Source organism: Eschrichtius robustus, chromosome 16 (assembly GCF_028021215.1).
Source record: "Eschrichtius robustus isolate mEscRob2 chromosome 16, mEscRob2.pri, whole genome shotgun sequence".
Classification (NCBI taxonomy): domain Eukaryota; kingdom Metazoa; phylum Chordata; class Mammalia; order Artiodactyla; family Eschrichtiidae; genus Eschrichtius; species Eschrichtius robustus.
In genome coordinates, this window is record NC_090839.1 from 64061727 (window position 1) to 64084161 (window position 22435).

A 22435-nucleotide genomic window follows, 5' to 3' on the forward strand; every position below is an offset into this window, starting at 1 on the left:
CAATAGTTTTTATGCTGATTACATGTTGAAATGCTAATAATTTGGGTACACTGGGTTAAATAAAATATAAATTATTAAATTAATTTTACCTATTTCTTCTTAAATTTTAACGCAGCCACCAGGAAATTTTTAAATACCTCCGTAGTTCATCTTATAGTTCTACCGGACTGTGCCAAGGTGGCAATGATGAAAAAGCAGGATTCATGTAACTCAGGAAGAAGATCAGGCTAAGATAATAAGCCCATTAGCCAGTAAATCTTAATAATGGACAATTATCTGGGAAGGATACATAAGACAAAGATTTTTTTCGTGAATGATTATTTTTAAGAATCCAAGAGCAGAGAATGATTATTTTTAAGAATGTGTCCCACTCTCTCCTTCGGAAAGGAAAAGGTGGGGCTCGAAACCTTGTGACTCTGGGTATAAACTGCCGAGCTTCTGAAATTCTCTCTCAGAGGGCTAGAGTAAACAGCGCTTGGTGTCCTACAAAGTAAGGTACCCAAGGATACAATGAAATAATGAGCAGAAATGCTGGAACTGAACAACATGGAAATTTTTACATCAGGACTGGCCATCTGCTCTCCAGGAGCCTTTCATGTGAGCTAATCTCTCAGGGATCATAGGACAAAATGGAATATCAGGTCAAGAAAAATACTGATAGAGGAAACTGCTAACAAATAAACCATGAAATACTTCAAAACTGAATACCACTGGATTAAGTCACATGGCTTTTAATCTGCATGGCTAAGAAGTTATTTACTCCCTGGGAAAAATTCTCTCACTTCTTTACTCTGGGAAGTAGTAACATTCCCAAAGGCAAACCTGTATTGTGGTACCTTCCATCCTTGCAACGATTCTCATTTTACTCTATACTCTGCCATTTTTATTAACTTCTACTTTCCCACTCTTCTTTACATGGTTTTGGACAAGGAAGAAAAAGGAAAACGACAGGATTATATAAAAAGGAATAACAACAGCCCCTCCAAGATTACTCAGCATTTACATGGTGATTCATCATCATTCGCTAGATGATGCCTTCACACACTTCACACACTTTAAATGCATTCATCAAAATGAAAAAATCTTCAAAGAAATGCAATAGTTTATATGAACTATAGCTATTGCTTGCATTTTTTCCCACAGAAATCTGACTCTGAGATTTGTATACTGTCAAAATTCTTTTTTCTTTTTTCGGCTGCGCCGCATGCCTTGTAGGATCTCAGTTCCCCAACCAGGGATTGAACCCGGGCCACGGCAGTGAAAGCACTGAATCCTGACCACTAGACCACCAGGGAACTCCCTCAAAATTCTTAATATAAAGCACAAAGCAATTATCTAGAAAAAAATCTGGCATATGGGCACCAGAGATACAACATGCACACTCTGGTACATGCCAAAATACTGCTAAACTCTAAGTAAACATGCAACTCCTTAGCTGTGATTTTTCTCTTTCTTGTGAGTTAGGGAGGAGGGAAAGAAAAATATAGTTCCAAATACATCATTTTAGGGGAACATAAACTATAGAACTAAATATGCACTGTTCTATATACTAACATGACAGTAAACTTAACACCCTCACACCATTGTTCTCATTTAACCAGAGCATAATATTAAAATGATCAATTCAAACACGTCCCTTGTGTGTACTTCAATTAAATTCCTTTTTTTTTTTTTTAAAAAAAACACCCTCAGGGAGGGAAAGACTTCACAAAAGAAACACATCTGCTTAGAAATCCCTCCTCCATCCCCTCTTACGCTGCTCTTAGGGTCTAGCATAGGTGTCACATATTCTTTTTTTTTTTAAATAACTCTTTACAAATATAAAAACAATTCTTAGCTCCCAGGTCTAAAAAAAAACAGGCCAAAGGCCAATGCGTTTTCAAGCTGAAGTTTCCTTTAGAGGCCAACTAGGGCAAAGTTCCCTCATCCTGCAGATGGGGAACCTGAAGACCAGTGAGAAGGGGTGACTGGTGAGCTGTGGTCACACAGGACATCTGCCACTAACATGACTGATCAGGACAGTCTCTGACTACTTGTTAGGAAGATACTAAAGTCTAAGGGAAAATCAGAAAACAACGTTGGTTGCTAAGTGGGAGACACAGCCAATGAGTGCAATGGGAGTTCCAAGAAGGGAGCCAGTGGATGGAAATCTCCACTTGATGTCCACAGTGTGCCAGGAATCATGCTGGCTGGGCAATATTTACAAATCCCAGAGGACTTCAGTTAGGCCTTGAAAAATTAGGAAGGCAGATAATAACTAGGGCAAGGCCTTGCATTTTAAGCAGTATCATGGGCAAAGACCAGGAGGTAGGAATCACCATATTGTGCCGCCTGCCCCGCCTCCGGAGGGTACAGAGGCAGATGGAGTGATGTGGTCCTGGATTCCTATCTCACTCCTCGTTTACTGGTACCTGACCATATTAAGTTGCTATTTCTGCTGTAACAAATTACCACTAACTTAGTAGCTTAAAAAAACATAAATTTATCTTACAGTTCTGGAGGTCGAAGTCCAAAATGGGCCTCAATGGGCTAAAATCAAGGTGCAGCAGGTAATGTTCCTTCTGGAGGCTCTAGGGGAGAATGCATCTCCTTGCCTGTCCTACCATTTAGAGGCTACCTGCATTCCTTGGCTTGAGGCTACCTGCACTGGCTTGTGGCCCCTTCCGTCTTCAAAAGCAGTAATGGCCGGACAAGTCCTTCTCACACTGCATCACTCTGACACTATTCTTGGCCTCTCGATGCCACTTTTAAGCATCGTTCTGATTACATTGGGCCTACTCAGATAATCCAGGATAATCTCCCTTTCTCAATGTCAGCTGATTAGCAACCCAAATCCATAGGCAACCTCATTTCCTCTTGCCATGTAATGTAACATATTCACAGGTCCTGGGGATGAGAATGTGGACATCTCTGGGGAGCCACTGCCCTGCCTCACAGTGTCCTGGAGGCTGTTAACAACCTCAGTTTCCTCACCTGAGATAGTAACACTGAGATAATAACAGCTTCTACTTCAAAGAGTGGCACTGAAGACTGGATCATCCAGGTAAAGTGCTCCATCCAGTATCAGCTTATCACGCTCAACGTTACATAACAAGTGGTCAAGTGGAGACCAGAACAGGGTTTGTCTGCACCGAGTTGAGTCGTTTCACTATAAGTTTGTGACTTTATTATAGAAGGTGATCCCTGAGAGGTTTCTAAGATTTTAGTGTTTTTGGTTCTTTGTCTAGGAGTCTTATTTCAGCTTAAACAAAACAAAAAAACCAAAACCCCCCAACAACCTTGAAGAAATAGGATCAAAAATCAAAACACACACATACACACTACTAAAACAGGATACCCTTAAAAAGGCAGAAAATACCACAAGACAATTAGAAAGTAAAGATGGTGTAACTTTTCAAATACGTGGGTTCAAGGAATCAAAATATCTACAAATGGGCACTAAATATAGTTCTGAGCTCTCCGCACACCTTTTGCTCTTCTCAACGCCGCCTATCTTCCACTCTCTCATTCCTTACACACTTACCTGAAAGCTGACCCCTCATTCTCCTGGGAAATCCTCCCCACCTCCAGTCTTCCCTGACCTGATCCGCACGCCCCACCTCCGTGCTCCGACGAAGCCTGTCACAGACGTGTCACTGCACTCACATTGTGGGTAAGCCCACCCGTTGGCCACACACTAGCTGGTGGCACCCCGATGGTAAGGAACAAGTTTTACTCCTCTTTACAGCTGTAGCACAAAGTGGATCCTCAAATGTCTGTTGAATTAATAAGTCATGCTGCTGAAGCTAATTCAAAGTGCGGGGATGTCTGTTTTTGGCCTTAGTGCTTATCTAGCAGCACTTACAAGGCTTGAGAGATGTCATAATAGGAATAAAAGCATTTCCTATGAAATATGATCACATCCTCGCTAAAATAATAGCAACATAATTAAAAAGTCAATTTTAGGTATGGGAACAAAAGGTATGGAATTTCTAATGTGTATTAATCAGTAGCCAGAGGGCCTCAGAACACAGGCAGTTAGTTAGAAAAAGATTTCCCTCTTTAAGTGAGTATAGTGACAACAAATGAGATTACGTGGGAAAACCAGTGACCTAGAACCTGTTTCATTCACGGAGAATTGTTAAACCTAATGCTTGGTCCAAACTCCCAAGAGTGAGACCCAGGAACCTGAAAAAATAAAGCAATTTCAGAGTCAATCTTGCCTAAGAAGTCAATCCCTTGTTTTTTCAATGACTTTAAGAATGTCACTTTCAGGATAAGAAAATCCTACTTTTCAGACCTCTTGATGTTGTACAAAGTTTCACAATCTAACAGAAAAGTGCTCCAAAAAAGCTTTGTTTGTGAATAACGATATGGAGGAGGGAGCTTTTTGCGTCCTGACTCAATTCTACCAGCAAATCACAGCACCATCAGACGCCACCTGGTGGAGTAGAGGAACCCTACACTGGAATTACTTCTTCCTCTAAAAAATTCCTATTAAAAAAAATTCATTACAACAGTATTTTCCAAAGGTGTTCCTTAGAAAACTAATGCCACAGGTTCCCTGTCAACTATGTTTAGGAATTCCTAAAGGTGAATGAAGGGAGTGGAAACGACGTCTTTAGTTAATAATTTAGTGTATTTTGAAGATGACATTTAAGTATCATGTGAATTTCAATTCAATCCATGAGGATTCTAGTGTCAGGGGACTGGGAGAAGCCAAGAAGAAAGAGTAAGAAGAATGAGCCAGGCAGGGACTCCATCCAGTCCAGTGGGAGTGATTCCTGCACACTGGTCTATGGAACCTGAAAGGCCAGGCATGAGGAGAAGTGGTGGTGGGAGGGGATCCAAAATGACTCAACATCCCTCTGCCAAAATCACTCCAACCTGAGCAATCTCAAGGTAAAGTATCCTTTAACTAGTCATTCATTCAAACTTTTAGCTAAACTGTTCGAGTTGTAGGAGAAAGACAACAAAACCTTGGCCTCAAGGCGCTCAATAAATACTGTCTGAACAAACCAGCTCAAACTCTGGTGGGACAGACATGCAGTCAGTTCCACAGCGAGAACACCATGCAGTACTGTCATCCCTTGGTGTCCACAGGGAATTGGTTCCAGCCCCCCACTTCCCTTGGATACCAAAACCCACGGATGCTCAAGTCCCTTATATAAAATGGCATAGTGTTTGCATGTAACCTATACACATCCTCTGGTATACTTTAAATCAAATCTAGATTACTTATAACAACTAATAGACTGTAAATGCTAAGTAAACAGTTGCAATTACAACGTAATGCTATGGAAGTAGTTGCCAGGTACACGATACATTCAATTTTTGCTTTTTGGAACTTTCCGGAATTTTCTTTTTCCTAATATTTTCGATCCAGGATGGGCTGGATCCAAAAGTAAAGAACCTGTGGATACGGAGGGCCAACTACACAAAAAACAGCAGGTATGGAGTGCTCCAGGAAAAGGGAAGAGGAAGACCTGTGTCTGCTGGTCGGTCAAGGTACATACTATCTGGTGTAGATGCTTTTAAGAAAACAGACACAGTACTTACTTCAGGTGCTTTCAGCCAATGGCTTTCTCATTAAACTGCTACAGATTTTCAGACTATTATTTTATTCACACACAACATACTTCACACATGATGTGGCCTTGTAAAACAAGCATTTACCCTTACCTCCACCCTCTCCAACTTTACAGACAGAGAAACTCAAACACAGAGAAGTTAAATGTTTTGTTCAAGTTGATAACCCTGCCAGGGGCAGACAAAAGCTAAGGACCAGATACTGCCAGATCCCAGGCCACTGCTTGTCCCCCAGGCGGCACTGCATCCCTTTTGAACAAAATTTGTTGCAAATTTTCTCTTTTAAAAAGGTCACTGAATCATAACAGAATATAACAACATTTTACCAGAACATATTTTTACAGCAAATAATGAAATAATCATAAGATGGAAGAAAATCAAGTAAGCAACTTAAAAATATCAACCCCTCTACCAAATTTTCTTTGGGCAAATTTTCTTTAGGCCTGTCTGGAAAGGCTCCAAGAGGAACAGGCTCTGCAGTCTGGGAAGAGTGAAGAAGTACAAGAGATGGGCTTCCCTAGGATCCTGAAACACACAGACTGCCAGCCCACAGTTAATCATTCAGCACTTTAAAAGGATTAACCATTAATGAGGGATGTGTAAGACCTTTTACAAAAAATTGAAAGGAAGGTTTGAATAAATTAATATCATGCTGTGATGCTAGAAAGGGAAGCTACGTTTTATGAACATGTCAATTACCTCTAAGTCAACTTAAACATTTAATAAAATTCCAACCCAAATTCAGCCAAATGCATAGATGGATATAAAAGAATATTCCATAAAACACCAGAACTAGAGGACGCGGAGTCCAGAGTTCACCAGGTAATTACTTACAACGTAAAAAATGAAATTATATTTACTCGTATAAAAAGAGGGATGGATCTAGACCAAGAGAAAACACAGAAACAGACCCAATTACATATTAGAAAATATTTTGTGATAAAACAGGCATCATCAAGATGAAGGATAAAGAAAGCTTTATTCTGTGAATGGTGCTAACTGATTAGCCAATAAGAAGGGAGGAAAATCAATCGTGCTCTGTATTTTAAGCCAAAGTAAATACAGGCAGCATAAAGTGCCAAATAACTTTAAAATTCAAAAAGAAGTGAACTAATTAGTGACTAGATTTTTCTAAAAAAAAAAATCAAGAAAAAGAACCACAGGTTTAACTACATGAAAATATAGAACTGGTAAATAAAAAATGATACAGGTAAAATGGCTAGGAAAATAATGGACAGAAATATAACAAAAGGGTTACTGCCCACACCACTTAAGAGGAGGGCCGACATCAACTGACGAATCAGCACCAAGTTGGAGAGCAATAGGTAAAGGACACAGGTAACTGAGATGTCCCCTCTCAGCAACCCCACAGCACCCAGGCAGGATGCTTCATATATGGTACATTCTCAAAATATCTGTAGACCGATGGCCAGCTAGCTTCAAGAAACGAATGTTAGAGAGTGTCCTGGTTATTTCTAAGGCAATTAAAAAAAAAAAAAAAAACATTTAGGCAATGGAAAGATGTGTATTTTATATATGCTTGTGGCTTGGTGAACCAGGAGGACATCTGCTTTCTACCACAACAGACTAAACACTTCGTCAGTTAAGCTCTCTATACCAAATGTTAAGTGTGTCAAATGTTCCTCAGGCCTCAATTTGTGTACACAATAGAAACACAACAATGACCTAGAATTTACATTCCAAACTGTCCCATTAAAAAAAAAAGTCTGCACGTGTTTCTCTTACTTAACATTGGCTATTAATAATAGGTAAAATACCATTTGACTTCAGGGTAGGAGAAAGAAAAGGGGAAAAAAACCCAGACGCTCAAGGCAAGATTTATTTTAGGTAATCCTTCCAAATTTGTCTTTTTCTTCTAAAAATGGTTCATTAAGCTTAAGTGGGAGTTTACCCACAAAAATGGGGTGAAGAATTATTAATTAGAATGAACTCAGTTCTTGCAAAGTTCATATGCAACAGGATTTCATAAGACCCAACTAGAATCACAAGAGAGGGAAGAAATGTAGTACAGGTAAATTGAGCTAGATTTATTCTGAGAAGAAATTTCATGTAATCATTTGTGAAAATTAGTGATTTGACCAAAAGGATCGTTTTGTACCTTCAAGTAGTTTTTATCCATTTATTACCTTCCTTGCTTAAAAAAAAAGAAAAGAAAAAAGCAAGGGTAAGTCAACTATACTTTAAAAAAAAAAAAAAAAAAGGGAGGAGAAAAGGCTACTATCTTATACTTAGAAAGGTTTTTCCAAAAAGAAGCAAAATTTTGGAAACCTCTGAATGAAAAAGATGAATCATAAACACACAATATAAGCCAGCTGGATAACAAAACATCCTTCCAAATCTTGAAATAGCTTCTCCAACTCAAGTACTTGAATGCTGCCATCATTTTAGTGATTGACTCTAGGTTACCCTTTTATACATAATCTTCAAAGGACTTTATTTGGTTTTCTAATAAGATTTTTGAACATCTATCTGCTTAAGCTTATTTAAGTTGGTAGTATTTTGTTTTCAAAATTCAAACTCTGACTCACTGAGCCTTCTTAGTCACCTGAAGCTGTGCAGCTCAAAGTCTTTCAAGTAGACAGAAGACACACCTAATGTGACAGCTTGAATTCCTCTCCCAGAGTCCCCTGCATGAAAAGCATGAATACAGTAGATTCTCTATGCATAAAACCTTAAGACAATGGACATATTAAAATAACCAGTAATATAATTATTTGACGTATTAATAGTATACTACTATAATACCCCCTCAAAATATTGAAGCAATGTAATATCCAGTAATAGGAGGATGACTACATATTTTTGGCTGACCTACTGAGGGAAAGATGACATGGCCATCAATCTGATCACTCATTTGGCAAATAGTGATTGAGTCCCTGCTATGTGCCAGATGCTGGAGAAAGAACACTAAACTGAAGATAGACGATCCCCATCCTCAGTAATCTCCCAGCCCAGGGAAGATGACAGACAGTAAACAAATCATCTCGTAACTATACACATATTGGGTGGGCCAAAAAGTTCATTCAGGTTTTTCCGTAAGATGTTATAGAAAAACGCGAACGAACATTTTGGCCAACCCAATAAATACAAACTATGTTGAGTGCTATGAAAGAAAACAACAAATCTCTCTCCAGGGGGGTAGACTGTGGAGGTGATATTTGAGCTGGAATCTGAAGGATGAATAGGGGTTCGACAGGTGGACAGCTGGGCCCTGGGGAGGGAGAGGGCACATTTCAGGAAGAAGGACTAGCACAAAGGCCCTAGTGTGAGGAAGGAGGGGCGAGACTGGACACCAGTTAAGTGCCCACTGGCCTAGGGTAGGGGTGGGAAAGGGGCTTGGACCGGAGTGGTAACAAGGAGATGAGGAGCAGATCAAAGTATCTAAAAGAGAACTGACATAAGGTCATGGCTGATATAGAGAAAGAACATGGAGCAACACGAAAAAATGGGCAACATGAAAAATGTTTAATTTAAAAAGTAGGACACTCAAATAATACGTGATTTAGCTAAGTAAAAAAATATATATGGATTTGAGAATAGTGAACCTGGCAGTAGGCTTATGCTATGTGACATGACTTTCATCCTTATAGAAATACTTCTTGAAGAAAATGTATTCCTAAATTATGATTACATCCAACTGACAATACAACCACTGAAAACTTTGACCAAGATTTGTAATGCCACACAAAAAAAGAGATTATGATATAATACAATTTGAAGTGCAAAATATATCATTGCAGACGCTGTGTGATCAAGCTACATTTTAAAAAATAGTAGTCTCTAAACATTTAAGAGACTACACTTGAAATAGCACAAAATTTTGTTTGCCAGCGCACCATAAAATAACGTAATTATTTAACACAAATACAGAGAAAAAGAATCAAGAAAACTAAAATATATAATCATAAAGATAACATATGCAACAGAAAATATCAATATACAAACACTTCTGTTAAAGTACTAATGTCTTAATATGAATCATGTTTACCTTTCTTTAATGAATGTAATGCTGAAGTGAAGAAGGTCAAATAACCAGGAGGCTGGGGTGAGCCACTGAACTCAAAGTACCCGAGTACTCCAGGCTGCAGAACAAGAGCAGAATTAGGTGCCTGGGGTATCACTGGTCACTGCGTAAAGGGAAATATTTCAAAACAAGAAAGACATGCCATTATAATTTAACAACTGCAATTTGTTGCATTTCATTTTTTAAAAAGCTTAATAAGCCTTTGAAAAAAGTTGCCGGTTAGGGCTGACCTTTCCCTCCATTTAGACAAACAAGGCAAGGGATGGAGTGGCAGCAGCTTTTACAGAGGCAATTCAGAGCTGAAACTTCCTAAGCAGGTCTTTCCACCCTCTGTGGACAGTTCTCCTACATCCCTGGTTTGAAACCTCACTGTCAAGTTCAAGCACTCACTTGCTTTTGTTTTAGCAACTCCAGGCAAACTAGGTCAATGATTTGTAACCTTTCTTACATTTCTTCCTCAATCTCTTCACCGCCTCACTCCAAACACACCTTCACACTTACTGGAAATCAGGCTACCTCTGACTGGCTCCACTGTTGTTCAAGGTCATCCTTTGATGGGCTCCTTCTTCCCCACCACACGCAAAGCCCAGCATTCCACAATGGCACCCCTCCTCTCTTGTCAGGTCAGTCTGCTGAGAGCCCTCTCGCTCCTCCACCCCAATTTCCACCTGCTCATTCCATTTCTCTAAGCTTAGCACAGAATACCCCTCCATTCTGCCAAACCAATTAACTGTCCCCACCAGACACATTCTGCCTTCTTGTTCAGAATAATTTCTTCCTTCTTAGAAAGGCTCGTAGGCACTCGTTCTGTCTGGTTTTGTTCTATATGTTTTAAAAGCCCAACTGTGAGATCCTTAAGGAAAGAGCGCTGGGCTTGGAGTCAGAAGACTTAAGCTCAAGTCTGACAGTTAAGTGATACTGAGTGAATGCTTCAGTGTGAAGCTCAGTTTCCTTATCTGGCAAATGGGGACCATTCATCATGGGGTTACTGAGAAGAATGAACCTGATGAACTATAAAGCATTTGGAAAATGTAAAGAGTCCTTTCTAGCCCTAAAACACACAGCACTATGTTTTTAATAAATAATTTTGGAGGTGATTTGATCATTGGGACAAAGTCAGATCCAAAAAGTAAAACAGAAATGTAACCTGTTGGTCAAGTTTAAAATCGGTATGTTGTATAAAAGAGGAAATTTCTGATTGTAGTGGAACATACTATCTTTCAAATCTAAATCACCTATTAATTCTAGTAAGATTCCATTTTAAATAGATCAATTGGTTTTCACTCTGGTAGAAACTGAGATAGAGTGTTTAATCTTAACATCTAAAAAAATCTAGCAAATAACTAATTTCTCAAACAACTGAGGAAATCAGAAAGTAAAGTCACTGAAACAGGATTTTCTTTTGCTAAACTCCTTAAAATGTTTTCAACAAGCTGATCCAGAATTGGCTCAATGTAGAATTACACAGTGTTTGGGTTCTTAAGGTTTCAAACCAGGCTATGATGGTGTATAAGCCTTTCTACCATGAACAAAGGAAGACAAGCTCTTCAGAAATTTTAGTCACTTAGTTAATACTGGATACAGGATAAAAATGAAAAGTAACATAAAGAAAATAGACTCATTAGTTTATTTCAATTCTGACCAATCTCCTAAACCAAAACCAAATGGAGTAATTGGTTCTAAATATTAGGAAATGTTTCATGGCTAATAATTAAATGAGGTGAGTTTCAACCTCTTCTCCCATCATGTTATCTAAGGTGGCTTCACAGCAGGAGACATATAGTCCATAAACATGTATCTCTCTACATGCATGTATGCAACTACATATGTGTTTATGTAAATACACATTAATGGAAGTAAAAACGATGTGAATTCTGAGTCTTCATGAGAAACCCAGATTAAACCTTTAAAAATGAATAAAGGTTAGACCATTTGCAGGGGTCCTTTACGGACCTTTCTACAGTGTAAGGGTTTATTCTTGTTGATGGCACCACTGCTGCAGTTTTCCAAGGGGCTACATAGCTTCGGTGGAAGAGCCTGTATCCTCAGAAGACCTGGTACTAAAATTTCCAAGTAGTTTGACCAAAGAAATTCCACAAACAATACAAACAACCCCATAAGTAAAATTATTTTTACTTTTCATTGCCAAAGAAATGAAGATCATAAGATTAAACAACTATATGAGAGGATTAAAGGTTGTATAAATTATAAAATACTAGCTCTTTGAAACACAAGACGGGTTTCCCGGGTGGTGCAGTGGTTAAGAATCTGCCTGCCAACGCAGGGGACATGGGTTCGAACCCTGGCCCGGGAAGATCCCACATGCCGCAGAGCAACTAAGCCCGTGTGCCACAACTACGGAGCCCGTGCTCTACAGCCCGCGAGCCGCAGCTACTGAAGTCCACACGCCTAGAGCCCGTGCTCCGCAACAAGATAAACCACCGCAATGAGAAGCCCGTGCACCACAACGAAGAGTAGCCCCTACTCTCCGCAACTAGAGAAAGCGCAAGCCCGCGTGCAGCAACGAAGACCCAGTGTAGCCAAAAATAAATAAATTAATTAATTAAAATATATATATATATATATATATATATATATATATATATATAAAATAAAACACAAGAAACAGGCAAAGTATATTTTAGGTACTATTTTTCAAATATCCACAATACTGTGAGTCGGTATTAGATTTTGAAAAGTGGCATGTTTAAGGATATAACTTAAAATTAACATTTCAAAACAATACGAGGAAATAAAGTGAAGTGATAGTTAATCTGTTTATTTCTATTGCAAATTATCATTTAAAAGTTATTAAACTGGCTCTGGTTACGCTTTAGGGAAAATAAATTTTGCAATCATTTCCCCAAAGTTTCAGTGTCTCTCCAGCCAAAGCTGTATTTGAGAAATGATTATACATTTCAGAGTTTCCTCCACAGTTCTTTCTTAAATCTGGAAAAAGGGAAGTTTGGGGAACAAAACACATGCATATTCACATAGGTCTACACACCTTGTTTGCTGGGTTGCAAATAAACCCAGGGGCTGGTTCAAAGCAGACACCTTGGCCCCTGCTTCTTACTTTGGAGGCTCTCTTTCAGATGAGCGGGCCGAGCACGTGAGCCAGCCTGACCCTGGGCTGAGGCTGGAGTGGAAGCCTGCTGGCACGCAGGCTGTCCCTCCTCACTCTGATGCTCACCAACATGTAAAGATGGTCCAACCCCAGGTTCCAGCTGCAGTGTTTCCATCAGTCCCTCCCAAATGCCTGGACGGCTGCCAGGTGAACAGAACAGCCACAGGAACCTAACTGCCAGCATTCCTCTTTCCTTCATTTGCCCAACTAATCAAAGGTGTAATCAGGACGCACCACAGTCACAAGACACCTCTGTGCCCTCATCTCCTACCGCTCTCCTCTCTGCTCCGGCCCCCCCATCCCGTTCCTCCCTCAGGACCTTTGCACTCACTGCTCCTGCTTCCAGGAGCGCTTTCCCCAAATTTCCTCAGGGATGGATCATAGCACACAGGCTTCACTCTAAGTATCTGCTCAAATGTCATTTCCTCAGAGAGGTCTTCTCTGTCTTCTAAAATAGTTATGCCCACCCTCCCTGCCCTCATATCTATCTTATCACCCGTCTTTATTTCTCTTTGTAGCACTTATTACCTAATATTACCTTGTATGTTGTTTCCTAGGGCTGCCGTAACAAATTATCACAAACTTGGTGGTTTAAAACAACAGAAATTTATTCTCACAGTTCTGGAGGCTAGTAGCCCCAAATCAAGGTGGCAGCAGGACTGTGTTCTCTCTGGAGGCTCTAGGGAAGAATCCTTCCTTGCCTCTTTCCTAGCTTTTGGTGGCTCCAGGCATTCCTTGGCTTGAGGCTGCATCACTCTGGTCCCTGCCTTCATGTTCACAGGGCCTTCTTCCCTGTGGATTTAGGACCCATTCTAAATCCAGGATGATTTCATCTTGAGATCCTTAACTAATGACATCTGTACAGACCCTATTTCCAAATAAGGCCACATTCTGAGCTTCTGGCTGGACACAAATTTTGGGGGGATACTACCCATCCCCCTACATCTTGTTTATTTTCCTGTTTGTTGTCTATCTCCACATTTTTTTTTTTTTTTTTTTTTTTTTTGCACACCGCACAGCACGTGGGATTTTAGTTTCCCGACCGGGATCAAGCCTGCGCCCCCTGCATTGGAAGCGCGGAGTCTTAACCGCTGGACTGCCAGGAAAGTCCCCTATCTCCATATTTTAACTCCATGAAACACAAGCTCTCTCTTGTTCATCACTACATTTGCAGCTCAGACAGCGCCTGGCACAAAGCAGGCACAAAATAAACATTTGTTAAAGACTGAATGGGGATAAAAAGATAAATAAGACAAAGCTCCTCCTCACCAAGTTTACAATTTAGTGAAGAACAAAACGTAAGTACCAGATTATAACTTGACCCAGTTTGTGTGTTTCAACTCCATTTAATGATGTACAGTATATGCAGTACCTGCTATAATGAGGAGCCTGGAAATAGGCTATTTATAGGAGGCTAGCACATCCTCATTGGCATAAAATATTTATTTTCCTAAGTGAGCACCATTTGCAGTATGGCATAAATTTCAGCAGATGGTGTACACGCCCTCTAGTGGCCAAGAGAATAGTTACCTCGGTGTGTTTTTTCCTCAATGGCAATTGAAATATTTCTGCATTGATGTTAACTCACACTTAGAAAATTTAAAGCTACTTAATTCACAGTCGTATAGAACTATGAATTAACAGAAACAGTATCAAGTTATGTGTGCAACATCCAGGGTACAAACAACCCTTTTACTAACAAACAACAAGATAACAGCAGGTACCAGGCAGTCTACTAGGTTTTTCTCCAAAGTGCTCAGGTTTCTGTCACCTGGCAATTTACCCAATGCCCTGCTTCTCCCTCCGAACAATTCCCAAGCCTTCTCCTATCTCACTTAAAACAACTTGGTTTACCAAAACTGCTAAGAACAAATGAATGGATGTGTGCTAAATCACTGCTCTTAAATAGATAAATTATAGAAATTCATGAAGATTTCAAAAATATTTTGGCTACAGATATAAGAGTTCTAAATAATACTGTTGGCATTTGGTGGGTAGATTATAAGGTACAAATCAGATAATTCTGTCACATTCTTTAAAATATAAAAAAGAAAGCATTATTGATGTAGAAGCTACCGATACTTAAGACAAATATGTCTAAAAAATACCGACAAATGAGCCCTAAAACTGTGACTGTGAAAGTGACATTACCATATTTAGTCCTATTCCCTTTCCAATCAACTTAATGTCTATCCAAAATAAAAATGACACTGGGTTATGTCTGCCTATGTTGTCCACAAGTAATAAATTAAATTGTCCTGTCTGTATCTTAAATATGCAGGAAGAACTTTCAAGGAAGAGGAATTCTACAACTGGAGTAAATGAAGAAAGCAGAATTTCTTAACATGGTTTGCAACAAGATGACTTAAAGTTCCTGGGGCTTCCCTGGTGGCGCAGTGGTTGGGAGTCTGCCTGCCAGTGCAGGGGACGCGGGTTCGGGCCCTGGTCTGGGAGGATCCCACATGCCGCGGAGCGGCTGGGCCCATGAGCCACAATTGCTGAGCCTGCGCGTCTGGAGCCTGTGCTCCGCGACGAGAGAGGCCGCGACAGTGGGAGGCCCGCGCACCGCGATGAAGAGTGGCCCCCGCTTGCCGCAACTGGAGAGGGCCCTCGCACAGAAACGAAGACCCAACACAGCCATAAATAAATAAATAAATTTAAAGTTCCTGATCTCCCTCTGTGGTGTCCACCAGAAAGTCCACTTAGTTTTAGCTACATTCATTATTTATAAGGCAGGTATGATTTTAGTGCATATCTGGGAAGAAAATTCTGGACTCTACCCAGCCTCAATACTGTGATTATCATACATAGAACACTCCCAGTTCTGTAGAATAAATGCTAATGACCCAATTAATAACAGTAAATGGTAAAACTCTACTGTTTGAACAGTAAGTCAATAGCCACGGCCCATCCTTTATCACTAATTATTCTTAGAACCATTCCTAAAGATGAAGGAAAAAAGTTAACAGTCAAATTAAGAAGCTGACTTTCAAAATTTTTCTTTCATGAAAAAGGAAGATTCAAAAATGACATTAAATAATTAAATATTCAAAGTTTTAACCTCTAGATACATAGCGAAGTTTCAAGTCAGAGACCTTAAACATTCCTTTGTGTACAAGGAAGAATTTTGGGAGCCAGAAGACCTAGGCTACAGTCCAGTCTCCACTTAGGGGTACATCACACCCAGTCTGTACCTTATCTTCTTAATCTGTTGAAAGGATCTACAATTTCCATCTATCTCACATGGCTGTTGGGAAGATTAGAAGTAAAAGCACTTGAAAACTGAAGGGCACTTACCAATGCATAGTCTACTCATTTTTTGTTTGCTAATAATGTCTAAAGTATTTTGGAATCTACAGAGTCAAGTATTTGTAACAGTCACTCTTTTAATGTCTTTCTACAATGTTCAGTAAATTAAAGGCAAAATTGTTTTCCTAAAAATTACATCTGGGGGAACTAAGATTCCCACCTGTTGCGGGGCAACTAAGCCTGTGTGCCACAACTAGAGAGCCTGTGCACCAGAACTACTGAGCCCGCTCACTCTAGAGCCCCCGCGCCACAACTGGAGAGAAACCCGTGCACCACAACAAAGAGCCCGCGCGCCGCAATGAAAGATCCCGCATGCCGCAAGGAAGATCCCACGTGCCGCAACTAAGACCCGATGCAGCCAAATAAATTAAAAAAAAAAAAAAATTGCATCTGGTTTCAGTGTCATATTTTATAAACATAAAAGTATAGAGAATGATGCACAATCTGATTTGGGTAGGTTTGAGATATCTAAGTCAAATAAAACATTTTCCATTGGTTAAAAACTTCTACTCTTCTAGGTAATTCATTATCAAATCATCTGAAACAGGCTTTTAAAAGGATTGATTCATCTGTAGGACTTACAAAAATTCAAACCAAGCTAGAATTAGAGCATTCCTCTTTATAATAGCAATAGAAGCATATGTGAATAGAGTTCAGTATATGTATAATAAAAGTTTATGTCAATATAGAAAGTTGTTAATTTCAGGGTATCATCACTTCCCAAGTAATAAACCCTAACTACACAATCTTATGACGATCCAAACTGTTCACAAATATCTGGATTAGAGACAAACTTATGAGTAATCAATGTGTTTTTTTAAAATGAGGGGGAAATTATCAAATGCACTCCTGTAAGACGCCACAAACACATCTAGAGACAGAAGCAAAAAAACAAAGCCATCCTAACAAACCTTAGAAGTGCCACAGAAACATTAAATAATTATTTCAGCCCAATTTTGGTATACCTAAATTTAAACACATTTGATATTGAAATCTATATAAAAAATGTAAATTAGGAGACAAGGCTCTTGATCAAAACAAGTATCTTTCATACTAAGACTTCTTTAAATCATCAATACCCTTAACACATTTAGGATGCATACTTTTTAGGGGGGGGGATTGTGGTACAGACAATTTGAGTAGAAAGTTGAATATCAGGGACATCTATTGATGACAACATAACTCACTCCTGGCTCTAGCTCCCCACAGGTAACACTCCAGAATTTTCTAGTTAAGGCACTGCTTAATTTTCATCTTCTTTCTACTGATACTGTTATAAGCAGATAAACTTGCAACAATTAGATTGTGGCATTCTGTGTGCTACATGAAAAAACGTGTTCATACTAAGACCTGTGGGGCATCCTTAAGGCCTTATTTGGGGAAACAATAATTGAGAGCAGTGGCTCTCAACTGAGGTGATTTTGCCCCCCCTAAGGGACATTTGACAATGCCTGGATATTTTGGGTTGTCACAAGTAAGAGGGGGGTGCTACTGGTAACTAGTAGGTGGAGGCCAAGGATGCTGCTAAACATCCTGCAAAGCACAGGACGGACCCCGACAACACAGAATTATCGATTCCCAATGTCAGTAATGCTGAGGTTGAGAAACCTTCACTTACAGGAATGTCTAAAAGTATATTATGCTCCAGAGTGGGGCCTCCCAAAATTCCTTTATCTTTCCTATTTATTCAACTATCAAAAACCATGACAGTGGTTTCACTTCTGGATCTGGAATTTTGTCTTTATGTTATCTTACAGAGAGTAAATGAAATTGATATCACTTCTTTCTAGGCAGTATTTGGTATGTTTCACAAGATAAATGGCTTCACATTTGAAACCATGCCGGGCTTGACTCCCGAGTTCTTTCACAATTAATCAAATACTGCCTCTTGCCAACCCAACAATTTCATCTCCGTGAAAATAAGCCCAGCAAAGATGATTCTAACACGATAAAGGCCATCTACGGCTTTCGGGAGGCACTTAAAAGGCTGACAGAAGCTATACAGCATCCCAGCTTGGCAGCACTCTCTTGGGTCTCATCTTAAAGGCAGTCTCATCATTGCTGTACATCTTCTAATTAAGTGGGCTGCCAAAAAAACAACCTTGAGTAATGTCGTGTGGACTCAGCGTCAGACTTGGAGCATAATCTCTGAAAGTGCTGCTGGAAAGCAGGTACAAAGAATGCAGAGGCTCAAGGTCAGGAATCATCCTGGCTGCTCAGTCATAACCATGCGCTTGTCTCCCCTGCAGATCCAACTACAAAGACGCTACAAACATCTCAGAGGCAATAAATAAAAAAGGAGTAGAAAGATCTCTGACACAGATGCTCAAAGGCATTGTGTCAAAAATACTTTCCCAACCACAAGTGATGAACCTTCTTCTGTCTGCCTCTTTCCAGCCTCTAAACTTCACCAAAGCCAACAGTCAGGAGGGATTATCTGAGCCAACTTCCTTATTTCAGAGATGAGAAATCTGCATAAAATGCAGAAATCACAGACTTCTGTCAGGGCTAAAACCCAGGCGCCCAGAGTGCTAGCTGAGTCCGTCTTATCACATGACCTCTGCTAAGAACTGGCTCAGAACTCTCTGGATACAAATCTCTGACAGAGCTGGGTATACTAATAAAGCCACCTCTCTGTGCTCTTTTAAGGCTAAACAATCTCAATTTTTTCCACACTCTTTTGGTGCAGGTTAAGTACATGTTGTATGCTATTCGATGCTCCATAGCTCTTCTCCCATTTCTTTATTTTTCAGAAGACACTGACTGAAAATTTAAAGAAAAAAACAGAGGGTACCAAACTGGGCATGGTGTTCTTTAAAAGTCCCAACAGAAGCTAAGCTGAAGGAAGAACTCTTGGCCCTTACAGGTCATTTTTTATCATCTTAAGCACAAAACAAACAAAAGGTGTTTTTATCAATATAAGTTGGGAATTCCGGCAGGTGTTGTGCACATTTTGAGCTCTCTCAGTAGTGCTAAACATCCAGGATTTTTCCACAACGTCATTATCACTGATGAATTTTCATTTATTAGGACTACATCCTAGCAGGCATTTTTTTTTTTTTTAATCTCATCTAACCCCTGTTTTACAGATGAGGAAATGGAGGCATAAAGAGGTTAAGTATAATACTAGCCAGGGGCCACACAGCTAATAAGGTGGAGATGAGTTTGGATTCAAGTCTGTCCAAGTCCTGATTCGTCACCATTTTGCTGGACCACCTCCAGTGACTGCTTGTCAACTAGTGCAAATCTATGTGAAAACCCACATCACACAATCATTGCACCTAAAAGTTACAAGGAGTCTCAAGAAAACCCTGTTCCCGGGCCCTGACGCCTGACAGATGAGTGACCTGCCCCAAGTCACAGACCCAGTTAGTGCTGCCAAAGGGATTAGGCCCAGGCGCCCTGCCTCCTACTATAGCTCCTGCCCACCAGCCTCCCAGGCAAAACGGGAGCAAGCCCATGAGGGGCACGGAAACCCACCCTTTATCCACATGAGAGTCAGGAAGCATTCACCCTAATGCACATCTGAGAACTACAAGCAGAATAACTAGACAGTAACACTGCTGCTTAGAGAACCTGCTAATAGTTAACACAAAGTGTTCCTAACATAATTGAAAAAAGCTGTAAATGACGTTCTAGGGAAAAAAATTCACATCCTAGCTACATAAAATATACATAGCGCAAAAGGTAAACTTCAACCGAGTGACAATTGCTAAATTCTGAATTACTGAGGTGTGGATTCATATGGTTTTTATCTCTGTCAGGTACTTATGGTCTTGATTTTGTTGTAGCTAAGTATCATTTTTACTTGTGCCCCAGTATGATTTTACACTTGATCCAATGAATTTCTTTGTGGAACTATTTTTATAATTTACTGAGATTGTTTTAAGCTTTATACTGGCCTCTCAATAAGCTGTCCTGAACACGCAATGAGGATCCTACCAAAATAATCCATCAGGGGTTGACTGGCAATGGCAAAGCAGTAGAGAAGCCATGTTAGGAAACTTTCTGTTAATGAACCTTGAAATTGTTACGCACTTAATAAAACAGAAAGGAACATATTCCTAGTTCTGTTTTGCTTTTTTAAAGCTAAACTACAACTGACAAGAAAAACCAGAGATCTCAGAGTCAAATGCTGTAAGCAACAAATAAAATTTTTAGAAATCTCTAGCTGCATACAAACTATAAGTTAATTTTTACATACTCTAACTTAATTGTGAGACAAACTGAAAGTTTGTTAAAAATTCCTGAATAAAAAATAGACAAGGTTTTGCAAGTATTTTACTCTCTAAAAACTCACTTGGCCAAACTATCCCTATAATCAAGTATCTCAAAAAGCATTTAATTGGGGCTTATCTCTAATGTGATCTGTTAATTGCTACAAATCAGGAGGTATAAAGATTCTTCTAAATATAAACAATCCAATGCAACCCAGGGAAGCCTGGGGGAATGGGAGAAGATAGGAAAGATAGGTACCTCATAGTTTGAGAGAAAATCTAGTAATTCTGATTGAGATGGGATGTAGAGAAGTGGTTTCATCACCCGGCGGACAAACTTCTCAATGTAAACAGCACTCATGGGGCCTTTGTATTCGATTGGTCCAAAACTAGTGCCAAAAAAATAAAAATTAAAAATACACCATGCATTAAATCTGTAATATATACCTGAAATCATCAACATCACAAAATGAAAAAGTCTTGCTTTAGGATCCCAACTGTTTCATATGTAAGTAGCCTTCCTTGTCTCAGGAGGTAACTGGAGGGCCAATTAAGAACAAGCATTTTATGTAAGGGGGGGGGGTGGTACAAGTGGCCGTTACTTTTTTATATGAGCGTAATTCTGCAAACTGAATTTCAGAGCAAAGAACATTCATTCTAGTCTCTGAAAAAAATTAATTCTCACAGTATTTCTTTAAAAAAAAAAACAAAACAGACAGGCAACCCTGGAAACTGACCAAATGCCAAAGGATTCCAGGATCTTAACTACACAATTCAATTGGGGGTGGGGGGGAGGTAGGGGCAGACTTTCCAAGTCACTCCAAAATAAGGAACAAGTTGAGCAGTTGGTCCTTGGCCTACTAAAAAGTAGTTATTAAATATTTTTAGATGCACTTACACAAAGGATCACTAAATGAAACTTAAACCTATTTAAAGCTTTATTACAACAACAAAAAATTATATGAAGGTATGAAATCAGGGACCTATACAAACGATCTTATTTTCCCCTCCAGTTGTGCTTGGGAATGCACAGGAATTTGATTTAGTATTGCTAAGCAATGCTTCCAACATTCAGTTATCCTCCTAAGCTAATCAGAATCCTCACATGGCTTTCTTCAATCTTGCACAAAAGAGACATTGCTCAAATATAATTGGATGGTATGTGGTGGGGGTGAGGGAGTACGGTGAAATTCACCAATTCCATAACCATTCTTCTCTCTAAATAGAAACTGACATTAAGCCTACCGTTAATAGCAACAATAGAGCACAGTAAAGAAATGTATAAATGGTGATCACATAACTATAATATATGGTCACAGAAATTAACACACACATATAATGTGATGAGATAAACACAATTCTTCGGTGTGCACTGCAGAATATGATACCATACAGAGGAATATTAGCATGAAAAAAGTAAAAATAGCATTCTACATGCACAGCTGAGAGACTGGGTGAACAATTCTGTCAATTCAAGACTTACTACAACTCATTTGTTAACTAATTCAAGTTTTAAAATTACTACCACCACCAACCCCATCAACCACCACCAATTTTTAATTTAAAGGAAGAAATCAAAAATATCATCTGATAACTTATTTTGTTGAGCAAAAAGGAGGCAAGTGATCTGGAAACCTCGTTACTCAAGCAAACAGGCTCTGCTGAGGTTCCCTGGTACCGTGTTACAAGGGTCCCAGTGACTCGTAATGAGACGATCCCAGGATGCAGGATGTAGGACACGTTTTGCCAACACACTATAGCCATTGCCTTAGGACAAGCTGAACTTTGCACAGAGTGTTTTGAGAAAACTACTCCCTGTTTCAGAGCCTGTTATAAACTGCCTTTGTAACTGGCATCAATACAAGCCAAAAAATGGAATCTACTTTCACAAAACAGAAAAGCCTGTTAATTTCTGTGAGCAGCTACTACTAGTTAAGCCATTACACAAACAGCAGCAGCAAGAACACACACAAACAGCAGTGGTCTGTCCAGTGATGAGACTCAAGGGCCATATTTGCAACCACCATTAGCCAAAAGAACCTCAAGACTACCAAATGCTCACAAGAGAGTTTAATTGAAGGAACACATTCATTCATATGTGTATGTATAAAATAGAGGACTTGAAGATTCTTAAATAGAATATGAAAAGGCTACCTTTTTGGGTATCTC

General features: G+C 39.5%; 1 protein-coding gene across 4 annotated transcripts in view; it reads right to left on the reverse strand.

Annotated features, from left to right (window-relative positions):
- TXNDC11 (thioredoxin domain containing 11) overlaps positions 1-22435 on the reverse strand; it is a 64640-nt gene that overhangs the window by 29179 nt on the left and 13026 nt on the right. Inside the window, exons 4-6 of one of the 4 annotated variants that reach the window (XM_068565977.1) lie at positions 20526-20655; positions 9578-9671; positions 8181-8216 (exon numbers count right to left, since the gene is read on the reverse strand). In XM_068565977.1, the coding sequence (XP_068422078.1) occupies positions 8181-8216; positions 9578-9671; positions 20526-20655 (260 nt within the window). The remainder of the gene's footprint in view (positions 1-8180; positions 8217-9577; positions 9672-20525; positions 20656-22435) is intronic. The other 3 variants (XM_068565978.1, XM_068565979.1, XM_068565980.1) reach the window with 3 other exon arrangements.